General features: G+C 38.5%; 1 protein-coding gene across 1 annotated transcript in view; it reads right to left on the bottom strand.

Annotated features, from left to right (window-relative positions):
• ATP8A2 (ATPase phospholipid transporting 8A2) overlaps window positions 1-15,087 on the bottom strand; it is a 240,413-nt gene that overhangs the window by 50,348 nt on the left and 174,978 nt on the right. The window contains exons 32-33 of the mRNA XM_053456407.1: window positions 15,009-15,065; window positions 14,679-14,786 (exon numbers count right to left, since the gene is read on the bottom strand). Of these exons, the coding sequence (XP_053312382.1) occupies window positions 14,679-14,786; window positions 15,009-15,065 (165 nt within the window). The remainder of the gene's footprint in view (window positions 1-14,678; window positions 14,787-15,008; window positions 15,066-15,087) is intronic.

Genomic DNA, 15,087 nt, shown 5'->3' with positions numbered 1-15,087 from the left:
ATTTAGGAGCAGTTAATGGATGGGAGTGATGAGGATGAGTATGAATTTTATGATAATACTTTTTTTTCAAATTTCGGGCTCCAAAATTAAGATTCGTCTTATAGACGGGGAAATACGGTATATGCACATAAAGAGCACCAATTACACGCGCTCAATAACGTACACCAACATCTAAAACAGGACACATGGTATGGAGCCCCGCTTTCAGGATGGGAAAACAGTAAATCTGTAGAGAGGAATCTGTTGAAAGCCTAAAAATAAATTTGCATGCAAAAAAACGGGTAAAACACAAGGTGGCACACAGCTATCATACACATTGAAGAGCATATGATGGCTGGACTATACCTCTAAAGTCACAAACTCTGGCCCTTAGTGAAAGGCTCTGATTCCAGATGGTTTCAGTTTTCTATAGTTAACAGATCGCAGCTTACACTTCGTATGTGAATAGGGTGGCACACAGAAAAAATGGCGGCATTTAATGCATCAGAGGAGAGTATGAGCGGGGATAACGTTAACACACATTCAGGTCTATAAAAATGGCTGCAATAGCTTTACGGGTCTCTCTTATACTTAGTGTGCTTCCGCATGAAACAACCGATTTCATTGTATTGTTACATAAAATATTATATATTATAATATTATATAATAATTTTATGATTATATTATAATATTACTACAGCTAGTGCTTCTACTTGCCTGATGTGGGATCCCTAAAAAGAGCGGTGCTCTAGGCAAATACTTATTTAGCACTAAATAAGATATTTAGATATATTAGCTGTTTCACTCCAAAAAAAAACTGACAGTATATCACGTTCACCTAAGGGGTTTAGGGGGTTAAATCGCATTATATAATGCAGGGCACCGCTAAACAGATGCAAAGAAAGAAATGAATAAGTGGAAGTTCCATGCCCGCATATGATGTCATGCGGCAGTTTATTGATAACGCCTCACACTTACGCAAGCCGGGCATTTCATTTAAAGAGACTTCAGGTTTCAATATATAATTTAGGTGGAAGGAAAACGCAGCTCAGTAACCTTGACATTCATTACGGTTTACATGATTTAAAATGGTCTACAAAGGCTTTTTTTAAGGAGGGGAAAACACATGCCCAGCTGCTTTGGTAATCCAAAGGTTTCAGCGCGGTAAGAGCCACGCACACCCCGGACCAAGCATGATGGGGGAATTGTCTATTTACGGAAAGGCCACGAAATTAAACCCAACCTGATGAAGTGCGCTCCCCCCTCCCCGGTACATCTGTAAGTACTTACAAATATCCAGGACGTAGAACCAATTGTTATTAACCACAACAACAAGAAAGCAAATGAATAAAATATGTGCTGGATATTCAACCTGCAACACAGCAGCTTTTGGGGAAAGTTTCATGGTTTTAAAATTTATGGCTTTGGAAATTGTGCAAGGGTTTGTATTTAAGAGATTCACAGCCTTAGGGGACACAGCTTGCACGTCTGGTGGGTAGATTTGTGGACCAACGTTCACATAGAACTATTGTGTTTTTGTGTTAGCGGAACAGGCTCTTAGCCCCTAGGATGAAAAAAATCCACAGAATTCCATGGAACAAACTCATTATCTAGTTGTTTTAGGTTATTGGTAGCAAAATACAATAAAAAAAACCCCAACAAAACAAAAAAAAAGCCAATCATATACTGAACATAGAACACATCATAACTTGTATGGCAAATCTAACCAGTATTCCTGATTTGTGTAGAACATATAAAATTGGAAATACAAACCGAGAAAATAGAAATCTGTACAATATAGCTTTTTTTTGGCCGTGTTGATATATGTACATTTTATAGATGGCTGGGCTATGGTAATCCCGAGGAGTTATTGGTGGACCAGATGTTGATAAACTATAATAGTCCACAAACCACAGGGGAATGTTAAAACCCAGTGAAAACAGACACTCAAAGAAAAGGAGAAAATGACGGGTTGGCGATGCTTTGAGTGAGAAGCGAACGTACCCCAGTAACATAACTAATGATGTTTTAGCTGCGGGAGGTTTGACTTGTGATTGTATAAACCATAGAATGAAAATTTTAAATGAAAGACGCCTCCCAGCGGTGGACGTCACTACATTGTAACATTATGGACTCGATGGCAACAAGGAAGAGTTTGGGAAAGGGTGGAGAGTAGTGTACATTTCATGCAAAAACTGTACATCCAGAATGAATAACACTATAAGGTATCAAAGATGAAGAAACCAGGAGACAATGGGTCAACTGGATGTCAGTGTACAGATAGTTCTAAAAAAGCAAGGGCCTCTCTGTGTTTCCCAAGAGACCAGAAGGGCATTGAGGGCTGTTTGAGAAGGCAAAAGCCGATGATTGATGTCACTGACACAAGAAGCAGAAAGGTGGTGGAGAATCTAAAGGGATGGGGGAGCTTTGGACTTGTGAGACTAGTTTTTTTCTTCTTCTTTTTTTCCAAAGAATTTTGGCAGTATTTTTCTAAAATGATTCAGAAGCCAAAAGAGAAGTTGTTGAAAGTCAAATAGGGAGTTGTAGGAAAGGAAGATAACTGGCCTGTTTCCATGGTCATGTAGGTATAACTCAATGGCAAGATAGCAGACAGCAATAGTAAATGAGGCTGGTCTACAAAATGATTTGGTTATTATTCAGAGTCGTTTAATGAGAAATATCCATTAGGAATAGTAGTAATATAGAAGACACACATACCGGTCTTACCGAAGTAAGATACTAAAGGATTAAACAAAGGCAAGTCAAATATGGCCCAATTGTACGGCAATGTCAATTTCATAATTCGAAGGGTCAGGGATTGCAGCAAGGAAGTCAAAAATCTTCGGTCACAGAGAAGGAAAAGAGACAGTCTGGGACCAAGCTGAAGTCAGAACGGGGAAATTTCCAAGAAATAGAATAGTAAATGGAGTGAACTAAAATTCTGAACTCTAGAATCAGACTGTGACGGGTTTAAAATGACGCAAGAACGTGCCAATGTGGAATTTAGATTTGTTTTTGATGTTCAGCCCCTACAATGGAATATACTTTTTTGAATACCATGTTTCACTGCTTTAGGACAGTCTCCAACTTTGTTTAATTGGTATTACCTATTATTAATTGCTATGTTATGTTCTTTCGAGATGAATAACATAAATTCAACAATGCACAAGTGGCAGAAGTCGAACTCATTTAATATCATCAAGCATCCCAACCATAGGTGTGTATGATTTTTTTTCAATACAGAACCCACAATAATGTACACATTTTAAGGAATTACTACTGTATTTCAGCCTTATCACCAACACAAAAATTAAGTTTATTCACTAAAATTCACTCTTACAGGACAGTTGCATGTTTTAGTCATCAACTTCACCATGCATTATAAAGAGCCCCAGTAATTATCTGTACCCGTATAATGAATAGCTCAATCAGTAAGGTGAATTTCAGAAAAATGTTGCCGACTTAACTATATATTATATAGTGTCAGCTCAGCTCTTCTTACAAGACAAACTTAGTTGACCCATCATAAAGCATGATGATGTCACAGAGTTAAAACTGCAACTCGCTTGCAAAGTTTTGTGAGTGAATACAGCCCCATAACAGGTCCCTGAAGGATGGGAATAAATAAGGCCTCATATTTATCCATCCTAGCACATGGTTGGACAACTGGGCTTCCCCAAATCCTTTTTGAACTATAACACACAAACCCCTATAAACCCCAAATAATCTGGCCAACCCTAGCTTTGACTTACCATAAAAGCACCGGGCCCAAACACCTGAATAATATATGGCCACAAGGCAAAGAGTGGACTTACGACACAATCGGGAACGTTTACTACTACCTTTACTACTACCTTTAAACATTAAATTACTATTACGGTACCAAGACCTCCTATGCATGTATTCCATTCCAACTGAGGATCATTGCTTATATTAAACATAAACAATTTTCCATGTGTCCTGTTCTATACGTTTGTCCGACCACTCTGAGAAATGGGAGCCGACGCAGCTGCCGGAGTTTATTTACACACATTCCTGCTTCAAATTGAACTAATGAACGTAATTTCAAGCAAAGCAATGTCCTCTGCTACTCTTGTTTCTCTTTTGCACCGATTGACATGTCTTTCTTTGACTGTGTAGTAAATTATGACACTTTGTAATTACATACACAGAACAGAAACACTTCATTCAAAGAATACGGCCATGTGTTCTCCAGCTCTCAAATCCATGGGATGTTAAGGCAGGTTAATACTCTACATCCAGTGGTTTTATGTTTCAGTATGGTGGAAAGCAGAATTATTTACTCTACAGAATGGGGTGAGTAAGCGCAAGTGCTGAGTGCACTAGCATGACCTAGTGATGCGTATGATCTGAGTCTATATAATAAACATAAGGGCTTCAAGTCGACCTGTTATCCACAAATGTATGGGGGCTGAATTAGCTTTAGGTAAAGCATAACATATCCTATTCCATATGTTAGTTTTTTGTTTTTTTTATTTAAAAAAAGGTTAATAACGCATGTAAAGAAAAATACGGAGGTTATGAATAAAAAGTGATCCTTGTGGTAACCCAACAGGTGTCATCATTTTTCTGAACATGATATAAATCATATTGCCATACAAGTATAAATTATCCAGTACACAATTAAGTTAAAATTCCAGATCAGAGGAAAAATAAATTATTCTCTGCACACATTCAGCATTTAGAGATCTTGAACAGAATGTCCACATATTCAGACTATATGCCTGATCCTATTGTAATGACGTTTTTTTTCAATACTGCCAAAAAAGAACAAAGAATCTTGCTACATCTGTATATTTGATTTGGAGATCATTCTATAAGTAACTTGTAATGCCTAATTTCGAGGCACCCCTACAGCATGTGTCATGGAATGCAGAGAACGGCACATAATCAGCCCTCAACCATATGGGTACAATCAATCTATAACAACACTAGAACTTTCCATTATACAAAGTTACTGAGCCAGCAAATGAAATAACGTCCTGGGGACCTGTTAAGTTTTGGAATCTGACATGCTTCTCCATATCTGACATACCTCTCCCTACAAGCATAGCTTTCCTATCTCCTTGCTTATGTATACAATGTCTTTAATAGATGATAAATTATTTTAGGGCTGCATCGGTGCTGATTAGAGAAGTAGAGAAAGACAATGGATTTGATTTAAACTTCAGAACTGCTCCTTGTTCTGTTTGGTTTGCAGGGAAAATCCTACCCTCTGGGTTCATGTCACTTGTCAACTTTTTTGGTAGGGTACTTTCACGAAATATGTTTTACCCCCTTGAACATTTTTATTAAAAGTGCATCTGACACTCAGATCCTACATTTTACAGATCTATACGTGAACTAAACCCACGCGATGGAGTTTTTTGCAGTGCCGCTAATCTTGCAGGAAAATATTGTAGGTAACTCATACTATAGAAAATCAAATAGAAAAACCATTAGGGCTTTGTATAAAAAATATTCTAGTGCAACCAATGACTGTGCTGATTGGACCCACTGGTTGCTATGGTGATAAAACCACTTTTCAAGCTTTGCACCAGACTTACTTTTTACATACAACCTCCTGAAAGCATTTCAGCTGGGACTCTAAGCTCAGTCCTCTTTGAAATTACAGGGACTGAACTCATTTGACACGCCATGACACTTGCAAGAGTCTCTGAATTTGCCCTAAGCTAATGCCCCAGTTCAGCATGTGTCAGACATAAAGGACAGGCCATGGGCTTGGCTGCACTGTTGCCCCTGTGCCTGGTCCGGGGTAAGATAATGAGATCTGTGCCTTTAACAGCACAGACCCTTCTTCTCCTCCAGCTCCTGCCACGTGGACCTGGGGAGCATCGCGGACACGGCCGGGACAAAGGAAGCTTCAGGGGCGCAGGACCATCCGCCACCACCCAGCGAACAAACAACTTGAGAGAACCTCAAGATACCAGGAATGTGTTTATTCTAATGTCCAGTCCTAAAAAACATCAGACCTTACTTAACAATTGTTTTGACACAACCCACTTGTTCACTTGACATTTGAAATTACAGGAAGTGAAAGAAATTTAGCTTGAAACCAATTACGCTTTCTATGTCCCCATTATAGTATAAGGTCTCACATGTAATAGAACATTTTTCGGTGACATGATTATGTAAACAGGAGCAGGAGTCGCTGTATAGCGTTAGCCTAGGTAGGGATAATAACCTGTATAATGATAGAATGGAGGTGGGCCGAGGGGGGTGCACTGGAATTGTTTTGCGTATATATATATATATTGGTGTACAGCACATTTTCATAATTCTAATAATAATACTAATAAATCTACACGTGGTCACAAAAAGACATTTAGAGAGGTGGTAAGCAATGTGCATAGCTGCCAACAGTCACAGATTTGCAATCTCCCATTTAAAAAGACTGCTGGAGGGATGAGTTGAGGCCACATCTACTTAATGACGAGCAAGAAACCACAGGGGCCAATGGAGAAGCCTTGATGTAGGAAACATTACACAAGACAAACAGTTCTCTGCTAGCAAGAAAATGTTAAAAGATATCATTTATTTCTAAAGGTTTAAACAAAAAAGTGATCAATATATGTATTTAGTGTCTGAGTATGTTGGATTACAATACAGGATAAGCACAATTCTCCACACATAAGGCTGCATCACGGTTCCCGTATAGGGACACTATGATGAAGAAGGGGAAATAATAATTTGCATGTTGTGTGGTACATGTCATATGTATTCTTTTGCTTGTGAAATACTTTCGTAACAGAAGAGATGCGTTCTATATCTGGTATGAATTCAGGTTGTTCTAGGCTCAGGGGTAACAGCTGCTAAAACGCACCTGTCATTGTAAAATGAAATTGGTTCACTTTAAAAGGGACAAAATTAAATGTATACATCCCGCGAGCTTCTTGAAGTCGGCCATTGCACCTGTGTTTATATTATTTCTTGTGACCAAGCGTCGTCTGCGTTGCTTCAAAAAGCCTCTGGCCCTTTTCCACACAGTATAGTGCAAATACTGCACTTTTATATAAATGTATATATATATTTAGTTAATTCCTTTATCGTTAAAACAAATTATTTTCCATTGCTCGAGAGAGTTATCTTTAAACAAATCAAAGATGAAACAGCACAGTATATTTTTCGGTGAGGATTCTCTGACAATTTGTAGAAAGGGTAAGGAGTCATGGTGCCCACCATGTTATATAATCTAGCCATATTAGTTAAGCTTTGTTTAGCTAACACGCCCCCTTTAACATGAGCTGTGTCTGTCTGTAGGATATTTCTATGGTTTATTAACTCGGCATATTATTTTATATGACTCTCTCTGTATGGACCCCACATAATAACATACATACTTTCCCTCTGTTCCAGTTGCTATAATGGCTGGAGAAGGAAACCATATACCTAATATACCCAATACATTTGGTAACATCCATAATGTTCTGGAAAGCATACAATCTATGATCCTAACGCCAACATACTGAATTTCTGCCAATCTTTGAGATCTACGCTCCACCGATGACCCACGCTGATGGAAGCACCATCACAATAGCTGTCCCTCACTGTCTATGTCATTCCAACCTCCTAATAGATTGTAAGCTCACAGAAGCAAGGCCCTCTTGTCCTTCTGCAATAGTACCTTTTAATGTATTTTAGGTATTGTCAATCCTAATGTTAATTTTCTGAATAACAGAACACAGTAGCTAGCTAATAAGCCCTGACCTCGGGGTTTCATGAATACAGTCAGTATTACCCTATATCGTGTTGATTCTTACCGTGCCACTCTGTTCCATGCATCGTTACATTATACCAGTTATTTGGAAATAGTTGTAATTGACAGATCATATGGTCGGATCACTGCTTACTGGTTCTTGGTTTTATCATTTGACCATTGTTATCAATATTCATATAGAACCTTTTATAACTGTCACCGGTAGTAATCACTTTAGATTATAAGCTCTATGGGGCATTCATCTTGTATCATAATGTACAAGTATCATAAAAGTGGGGATAAGGCCAAGAGATTTTTCCCTGTTTCACAATCCTAAGTAGGCTAAATAGAAAAAAATAAGTTTTACAGAAAAAAAAGTTCTTAGAACTCTTCACAGCTTCATTAAAATATACCATTTTTCAAAATGCAATGCATGCGGAGCCCCGTGTACAGCATGCCTAAAAGCTCCGTGTTGGCTCTAAACGGACTTTTAATGTAAGACGTATGCTACTTTCACATTAGCCCCGCATGAACATACTTAAATAAATTAGGAACAGTCACTTTTATACTTCCCATTGTGTCATTTTACTTACACCCACATGCTGCTATTTGCATATTGCTTCAGCGATTCTACATCCAGAGAGATGGTTTAATTAGCTACAGACTACCAATATGTTCCAGATAATGAGTTAACATGAGCGCCAACACAGTACTCCACCTCGCTAACTCCAAAACCTCTCCTAATTCTTCCAATGTCAGCATTATTCTCATTGTGTGTGTGTGTGTGTGTGTGTGTGTGGCCACTTGGCTTTCACAGGTGCAACACAATTACCTTTAACTAAGCCTACTAAAGCCATGAGAGCGATGAGAAATAAGGAAGGGGTGCTGTGTGTTTTGTGGGACAATTATTGTTCCTCAATCTTCCGGGCAGTGTTGGTTCCAGTGATAGGATGTACTACGTACTTTCATTTAAAAGGAAACTAGTCAAAAACAATTGCAAGCATGTAATGATCTTCGTTAAGCCGTGGAGAGCACATTTTCTTTGCACGCTTCCAGATGGCCCATCTAGGGTTGTCCTGATTACAGTCCAGAACTAACCAGAGAATGCAGCATCATTCGACATGATTAAATAATAATAATTTGTCCTAACGCCACACAAGTGTTATATTCGGTAGGTTATGTAGGACAGATCCATAATAAGCTTTTGTTTCTCGACCTAGGAATTCATCATGCATCAGGGGTGGCTGATGATGGGGCTGTTGCCTCTGGGCGGCTACTATTTAAATGGAGCATTTCCTAAAGCTTTTTTTATATGTTTTACTTGCATTCCCAGAAACACCAATCATGGCCTTTTTTACGTGTATTCGAGGAATTCCACTTAGGAAAATATGTTTTGGACAAATATGTGGAGGAAAAACCAGCCCTGAACACCCTCAACCACCTAGGAGCGTCTGATGCAGGACCAGCCCGGCTCTCCTTGTCACCAATGAAGAGCGGCAACTGCGATGTCTATTTAAACCTTCTTGTTTCATATCCTTCCCCGGCCGGTTACCCAAAGCAGTGACTGAGTTTTAGGCTTTCTATTACTATATGGCCCCCAATGTGAATTCTGGCAGAAATCCCCTGTTAGATCACCAACACTCACCAATGGAATGAATAGCAATATCTTCACAATATCTTCAATTAATAAAAGTTAGTTTAAAGTTAGTTTTAGGGATAAAATAAAGCAACAAGTTAAAGGAACAGCTACAGGTTAGAGGAAATACTACACGTGGGCTGGAAAGGATCATGATAATAATAAATCATGCCATGGCAAGGTTGGAAGACAATTGCTGTTTTTTCCCAGAGAATGCTTCTATTTGACCTTTGTATCAACTGTAGTATTTCTTCTTTTTTGAAGTAAGACATATTGAGTGGAAGCACAAAGGTGTATTATTACAGCGGAAGTGTAGAATAACAGCTAGATTACGACAGACAAAAGAGTGAAATAACACATGGATACACGTCTATGGCGTGATTTGGGCCAAAACGGAAGGCATGATGGAAACACTTTGGTGAATTCATTTACTGGACGAATTTCTAAACACTTAAATAAAAGCGAGGTGTTGCTTTGCATATAAAACTCATACACTATGTGTTAAATGTGGAATAGAATGTGTACCGGTAGTTGTTACAGTTAGGAAAGTTGCTGTTATAGTGTTATATTGTTGTGCTCTTTGTTCTGTTGTCCGGATACATATCATACACACAAACAGCTTTGGATTTCTCTTAACTTGGTTCTGTCTTCAAAAATAAACTTGACATTTACCAACAGAGAATAATAAAAAAAAGAACCCCTCCCCCCCAAAAAAAAATACCTATAGCTTCAACCTCCTGAACAATGAACGCAGATTAAAAGTACTTCAGTACATGTTGTAATACTTTCATATGCATTCTTTAACCCTGCAAAAAGAAAAAAGTACTTCTCTTACGGATAAAAAGTACTTCTCTCTTGAAGCACTCCAAATGAAACACTCGCAGAACACTCGCTAAGCTGACTGGCGGGTAAGGATATCATTATTATTATTTATTGTTTTATATAGCGCCATCAAATTCCATAGCGCTGTACAATGGGATATCATATGAAAGGTGATGTGTTTGGCCAAACAAGGTGTGGAAAGAGACACATGCATTTGAGGGTTCTGCAGAATCCCCCCTATTAATTTACAAAGGGCACCTATCATATGCAATAAAACCACATATCATGGCTGGAGCGTCCCTCCACACAACATATGAAAACACACAAAGTAAGATATTTGGAATAATTTCTCAGAAAGCCCATCTTGCAACACATTCAGCAATTCTTATAAAAGGGGTTAAGAGTAATTATATGTCAGAGGCTTTGTACCAGCATGCCGTGTCAATCAGTTTTACCAACAAACAGGAAAATATCAGCGGACACTGAAAGGCAGCGAATATGATATTATAAAACGTTTGCCTCCAGGAGAGTTTAGTGAAAACACAGCATATGATACAGTGTGAAAGGGGAAAGCATATCAGATGCATAGTTTTGCCCCAAGAAATTTGAATGCGCTTTACAAATGACAATTGGGAGGATGTTTGATGGATGAATAGAAACAAAAATGTTCTTTCACGCAGTACTGTACATGCAGAGTGTTACAGTTCCAACGTTAGAGATCAAGATGGAAAGCGAGAAAATTAGTATATATCAATCAAACAGCGAGAAATGGATCTATTTGCCAAAAAGAGAGCTTACAGGAGACTTGATCAATTGAACCCCCTGATCCCGATTGTACATCGCTACAGAATATGATGGCATTATATAAAACAATAAATAATAATAATATCACTATCCATTATGAAAGATAAAATGTCTTCCTGTGCTTGTAGAGGCAGTTAACACCCTGAATAGGAAAATCCGCCGACCAGTCCATAGGCAGCCATAGGTCGGCGCAGCCTGGCGGTAATGAGGAATGCGGAGACGCATCGCTGCCACCTAGAGGTGAGACGGGAGCTCAATGACATGCAACCCATCGACGATACGATTAGTCTATTATAATCCAGCTTTATCACTGCTGTTACTATTAGATTAGATACGCTGGAGAGGTGGGCCCTGGCCGCAAATATGCCAATATATACTTAAAACCATCCAATCTGCTGTTATCATTTAAAGAGGCATTATTGATGCAAACATGAAGCAACCAAGAATACCGTAGCCGGTTGATGCAGTCCAAGAACTAGTTATTTTTTCTTTGTCAATCCGGCAATGGCTAATTTCAGCCGTCCTTCTTTTATCTTGTAGCCTTTTCTCGCTACATTTCTTTTCTGATGTGTAGGAAAGGAAAATAGATGAATATTTGTAGTGAACGCTCTTCCAAAGTAACCAGCGTCTGATTGCTCTAACATGTTTCTGGATTCATTTACAACAAAGGCGGCGATTGAACTCGATAGAGATCAGCAAAGATCTTTGTCCACAGGAGTAATGTTATTTTCCCGGCCTACACACATAAACCTCTGTACGTCTCCCGTAGCCTCGACGCTGTGAGTATCAGAACACTTTAGTGAATGGGCCAATTGGGAACGCAAGCTTTTCCGAGCCAAAAATCCCCTGCCCACACTAGTGATAATGTCACGATTATCAGTGACCTCCGAATGACCACATCCAACATCCATCTGCAATTACTTTGCTGTATCAACTGTACAACAAAATACATAGACTGAATGTTTAACCCCTTCGTGACCTCACTGTTTTTCAAATTTTGTGCCCTTCGTGACATTGACTGTTTTAAGGCTTCAGCGTTTTAATGTTGATCTGTAACTTTTTTCTGCTCTCATTTACTGTACCCACACAAATTATATATTGTTTTTTTTTTATCAAGACAAGGAGAGCTTTTATACATTAAACTTTAGAGCTTTAGATACCATTGTTTTGATCGTATAATAATGTATTTAAAAAATAATAAAAAATAAAAAAAAGACCTAACTTTTATTTAACAAATCTTTTACCCGTCTACAAAAGCTAATGAAAAAACCTGTTAAATAGATTCTACTTTTTGCCCTGGGTTTAGAAAAGTATAAGTAGATTATTGCTATTGTATAAGGGTGTAAAATGCTCCCTTAGATGCTACACTATTTTTTTGTATTTTTAAAGGTTTTTTAATGAATAACTCTAATGGGATTTTTTTTTTAAGTTTGGTTTTGGTCCCCCTTATGATGTCATGGTGACACCACTGGAGTCTGTTATTTTTACATTTTATTTATTCTTTAACCATTTTTAATTTTTTGGGATTTTCAGATTTATATTGTAAATTTACATATATTTACTGCTAAAAAAAACCCATAAATGCATTTGCTTCAGCAGCAAAAGCACAAAACCTATTTATTTTCTCAGGATACATTTAAAAAATAATGATTTTCTGTTTTTGTAAAGTGATTTTCTGTTTGTGTCCGCAAAGAGCCACCAGAAGCACATATTGTATAATAATCCTTGGGATGGTTAAATATTCTTGATGTCTTAGACCACATATGGACTAGCATTAAAATATAATATGGTTTGAAAGTTAAGCCCTGAAATGGATTATGTTCCAGAGGCTTAAAATAATGTAAAGAAGAGTAATTTGTGTTGGTTTCTGGATGTGACCAGTGAAAGCATTAAGAATTCATCATGGATGTTAAAGGTCACAGAGTCCTATACATTCTTATATTGGAGGTGGGGAGCAGTCCTGTAGCTTGTTTCGGTATGGCTTTTTGGGTGTCAATGTAATGAGACATGATTTTTCCCCGCTGGACAGAAAGCGCTATTTTTTGCATACATGGTGCCACCACCCAGGATAAACTCTGGGGTTTATTCATAAAGAGAGACTGTAAAATGCTCCCCGTGTCGATTGTTCAATTTTTAGCCCCAGAACCCAAAATGTGGCACTTGGGATCAATTACATTATTTCTTCATCAGCTAAGCCAGCTCTAGCGTTACATCCTGGGGAAGTAACACCCCAAGGTAAACTGCGGCCTTTCGATAATCTAAAAAACAACATGTGATTTCAAGCGACTTCAATGAACATAAGGAAACTATTAAAGATCAGTTTATTAATATTACAAAGCAAGCATTCATGTAAATACAAATTCCACTTTAGGATTCATTTTCCACTAAGCTGTTTGTACTACGTTTTATATGAAAGCTGCAGAACCAAATGCATTTCCATTTGTCCTGGTTAAGCAGAATATTTGGATAGATGAGCTTCTTTTGTAGCAGAAGAGGCTAGCGGCAGAGACTATGTCTGTAATTCCTTTCTGTACTTCTGAGGTTGTTGGTCCCCTCATGCAGGCAAAATTCACCTCACATTTTGGATCAAGACTGCCCTTGAGGATGAGACTAGTCCTGACTTTTGATGGAGATTTTTTCTCTGTAATGGTAACAGTGAGGTAAAATCTCACCCCGTGAGGGTATTTGCTTTAGGGCAAGTTTCTTAAGTGCTGTTCGTGCTCCACTGATCTGTTCTCGTAGTTTTTTTTTTAATAGCATGCGTTGCAGTTGAGTAACATTGAGGTTAAAGATTTCATTATGAAGGAGCCAAGTCCACTAAGTTTCTGCTGTAAGAATATCCGACCGGACCCTGTATAATGCAGACTCACAGAAGTCCTAGCAGTCATGTGGGCATGAATCTACCTGCCTCTTTCCACTAAAGCCATCCTAGAGGATATGTGCTGGGGGAACACACCCCTGAAGTACAAAAGTTTTGGATTTTTGGAGCTGGTACCCATTACATCTGCTGCTAACGACTTATGTAAAGCGCTACAGACTCTGCTGGCGCTATATAAATAAATGTCATGCAGTATAGAAGTAGCCAAATGTCCTTTACCTAGTCCAAAGATAAGGACTTAAGTGCAAAGTAGATCATTGCTGGAGGGGCCCTAAAATGTAAGATGAGTCCCTTTTCCTCTCAAAGTTTTGCAGTTTTTAAGAGCATCTCCACCATGAAAACCACACAACCATCAACCTTTCTGAAATGACCACGGTGAGAGCGACAGGGGCTAGTACTGACCAAGCAACAGATTCAACCTTAACTACGTTTAATATCACTTCGATGACAAATGTATTTAAAGCACAATCTCAAATCAAAAACATGCCAGCCAAAAGTTCTGCTTTAAAACCCAAATCCCTCTATCTTCCCCCAATGTCCTTGTAAGCGCTGTGTAATTTGTTGGCGCTATATAAATAAAACATAATAATAATAATCTTCTAAGGGATCAGAATGTTTGTGGGTTATGAGTGTGGCATAGTGTTCTACTGGGCTAAAAGTCACATTCTTAACTTGATACATCAATAACTACCAACAGGTCCCAAAGTAATCTATAAAGCTCCATAGTAATGACTACTCTAAAACTAGTATCCCTCTTTGGTCGTTTGTAATGTTGAGATAGACAAAAAGTCCCCAGAGAACAATGCTTTTTTTCTCCTTTGAAACATATGTTTTTAACATACCTGTCCAAGCATGTCCGGGGCAAGAGGAATCACTGGCCAGATTGTAGAGTACACCCCAAAGAACACTAACCACATGAGCATGCTCCCCCACACAGCCAGGTGACTGAACTAGAAACGAGAAACAATTTGATCAGACTTTTTTTATTCACAACAGTGACATCATATGAAACACTTGTGATCATTTGTACTAAAAAAACAACTGGTCCTATATGAGGTCTAAGTATGCTTGCCACGGAGAACCAAATCTGAGCCACCTTAAACTCACTTGGTTATACTCATAAGCAGCTTGCGCATCTCAAACTTCTACAAGAGAAATGAATGGCCACTTACCTTTGTCCATGCAGTGGTTTCAAGACCAGCTTTCAAGCAGACTGTTACCACAACATACTGCAAAACACAAGCAGATAGA

The sequence above is a fragment of the Spea bombifrons genome, chromosome 2 (genome assembly GCF_027358695.1).
Source record: "Spea bombifrons isolate aSpeBom1 chromosome 2, aSpeBom1.2.pri, whole genome shotgun sequence".
NCBI lineage: Eukaryota > Metazoa > Chordata > Amphibia > Anura > Pelobatidae > Spea > Spea bombifrons.
Note: the sequence above shows the minus strand (reverse complement) of the source record. Positions and strands in the feature narration are given on the sequence as shown.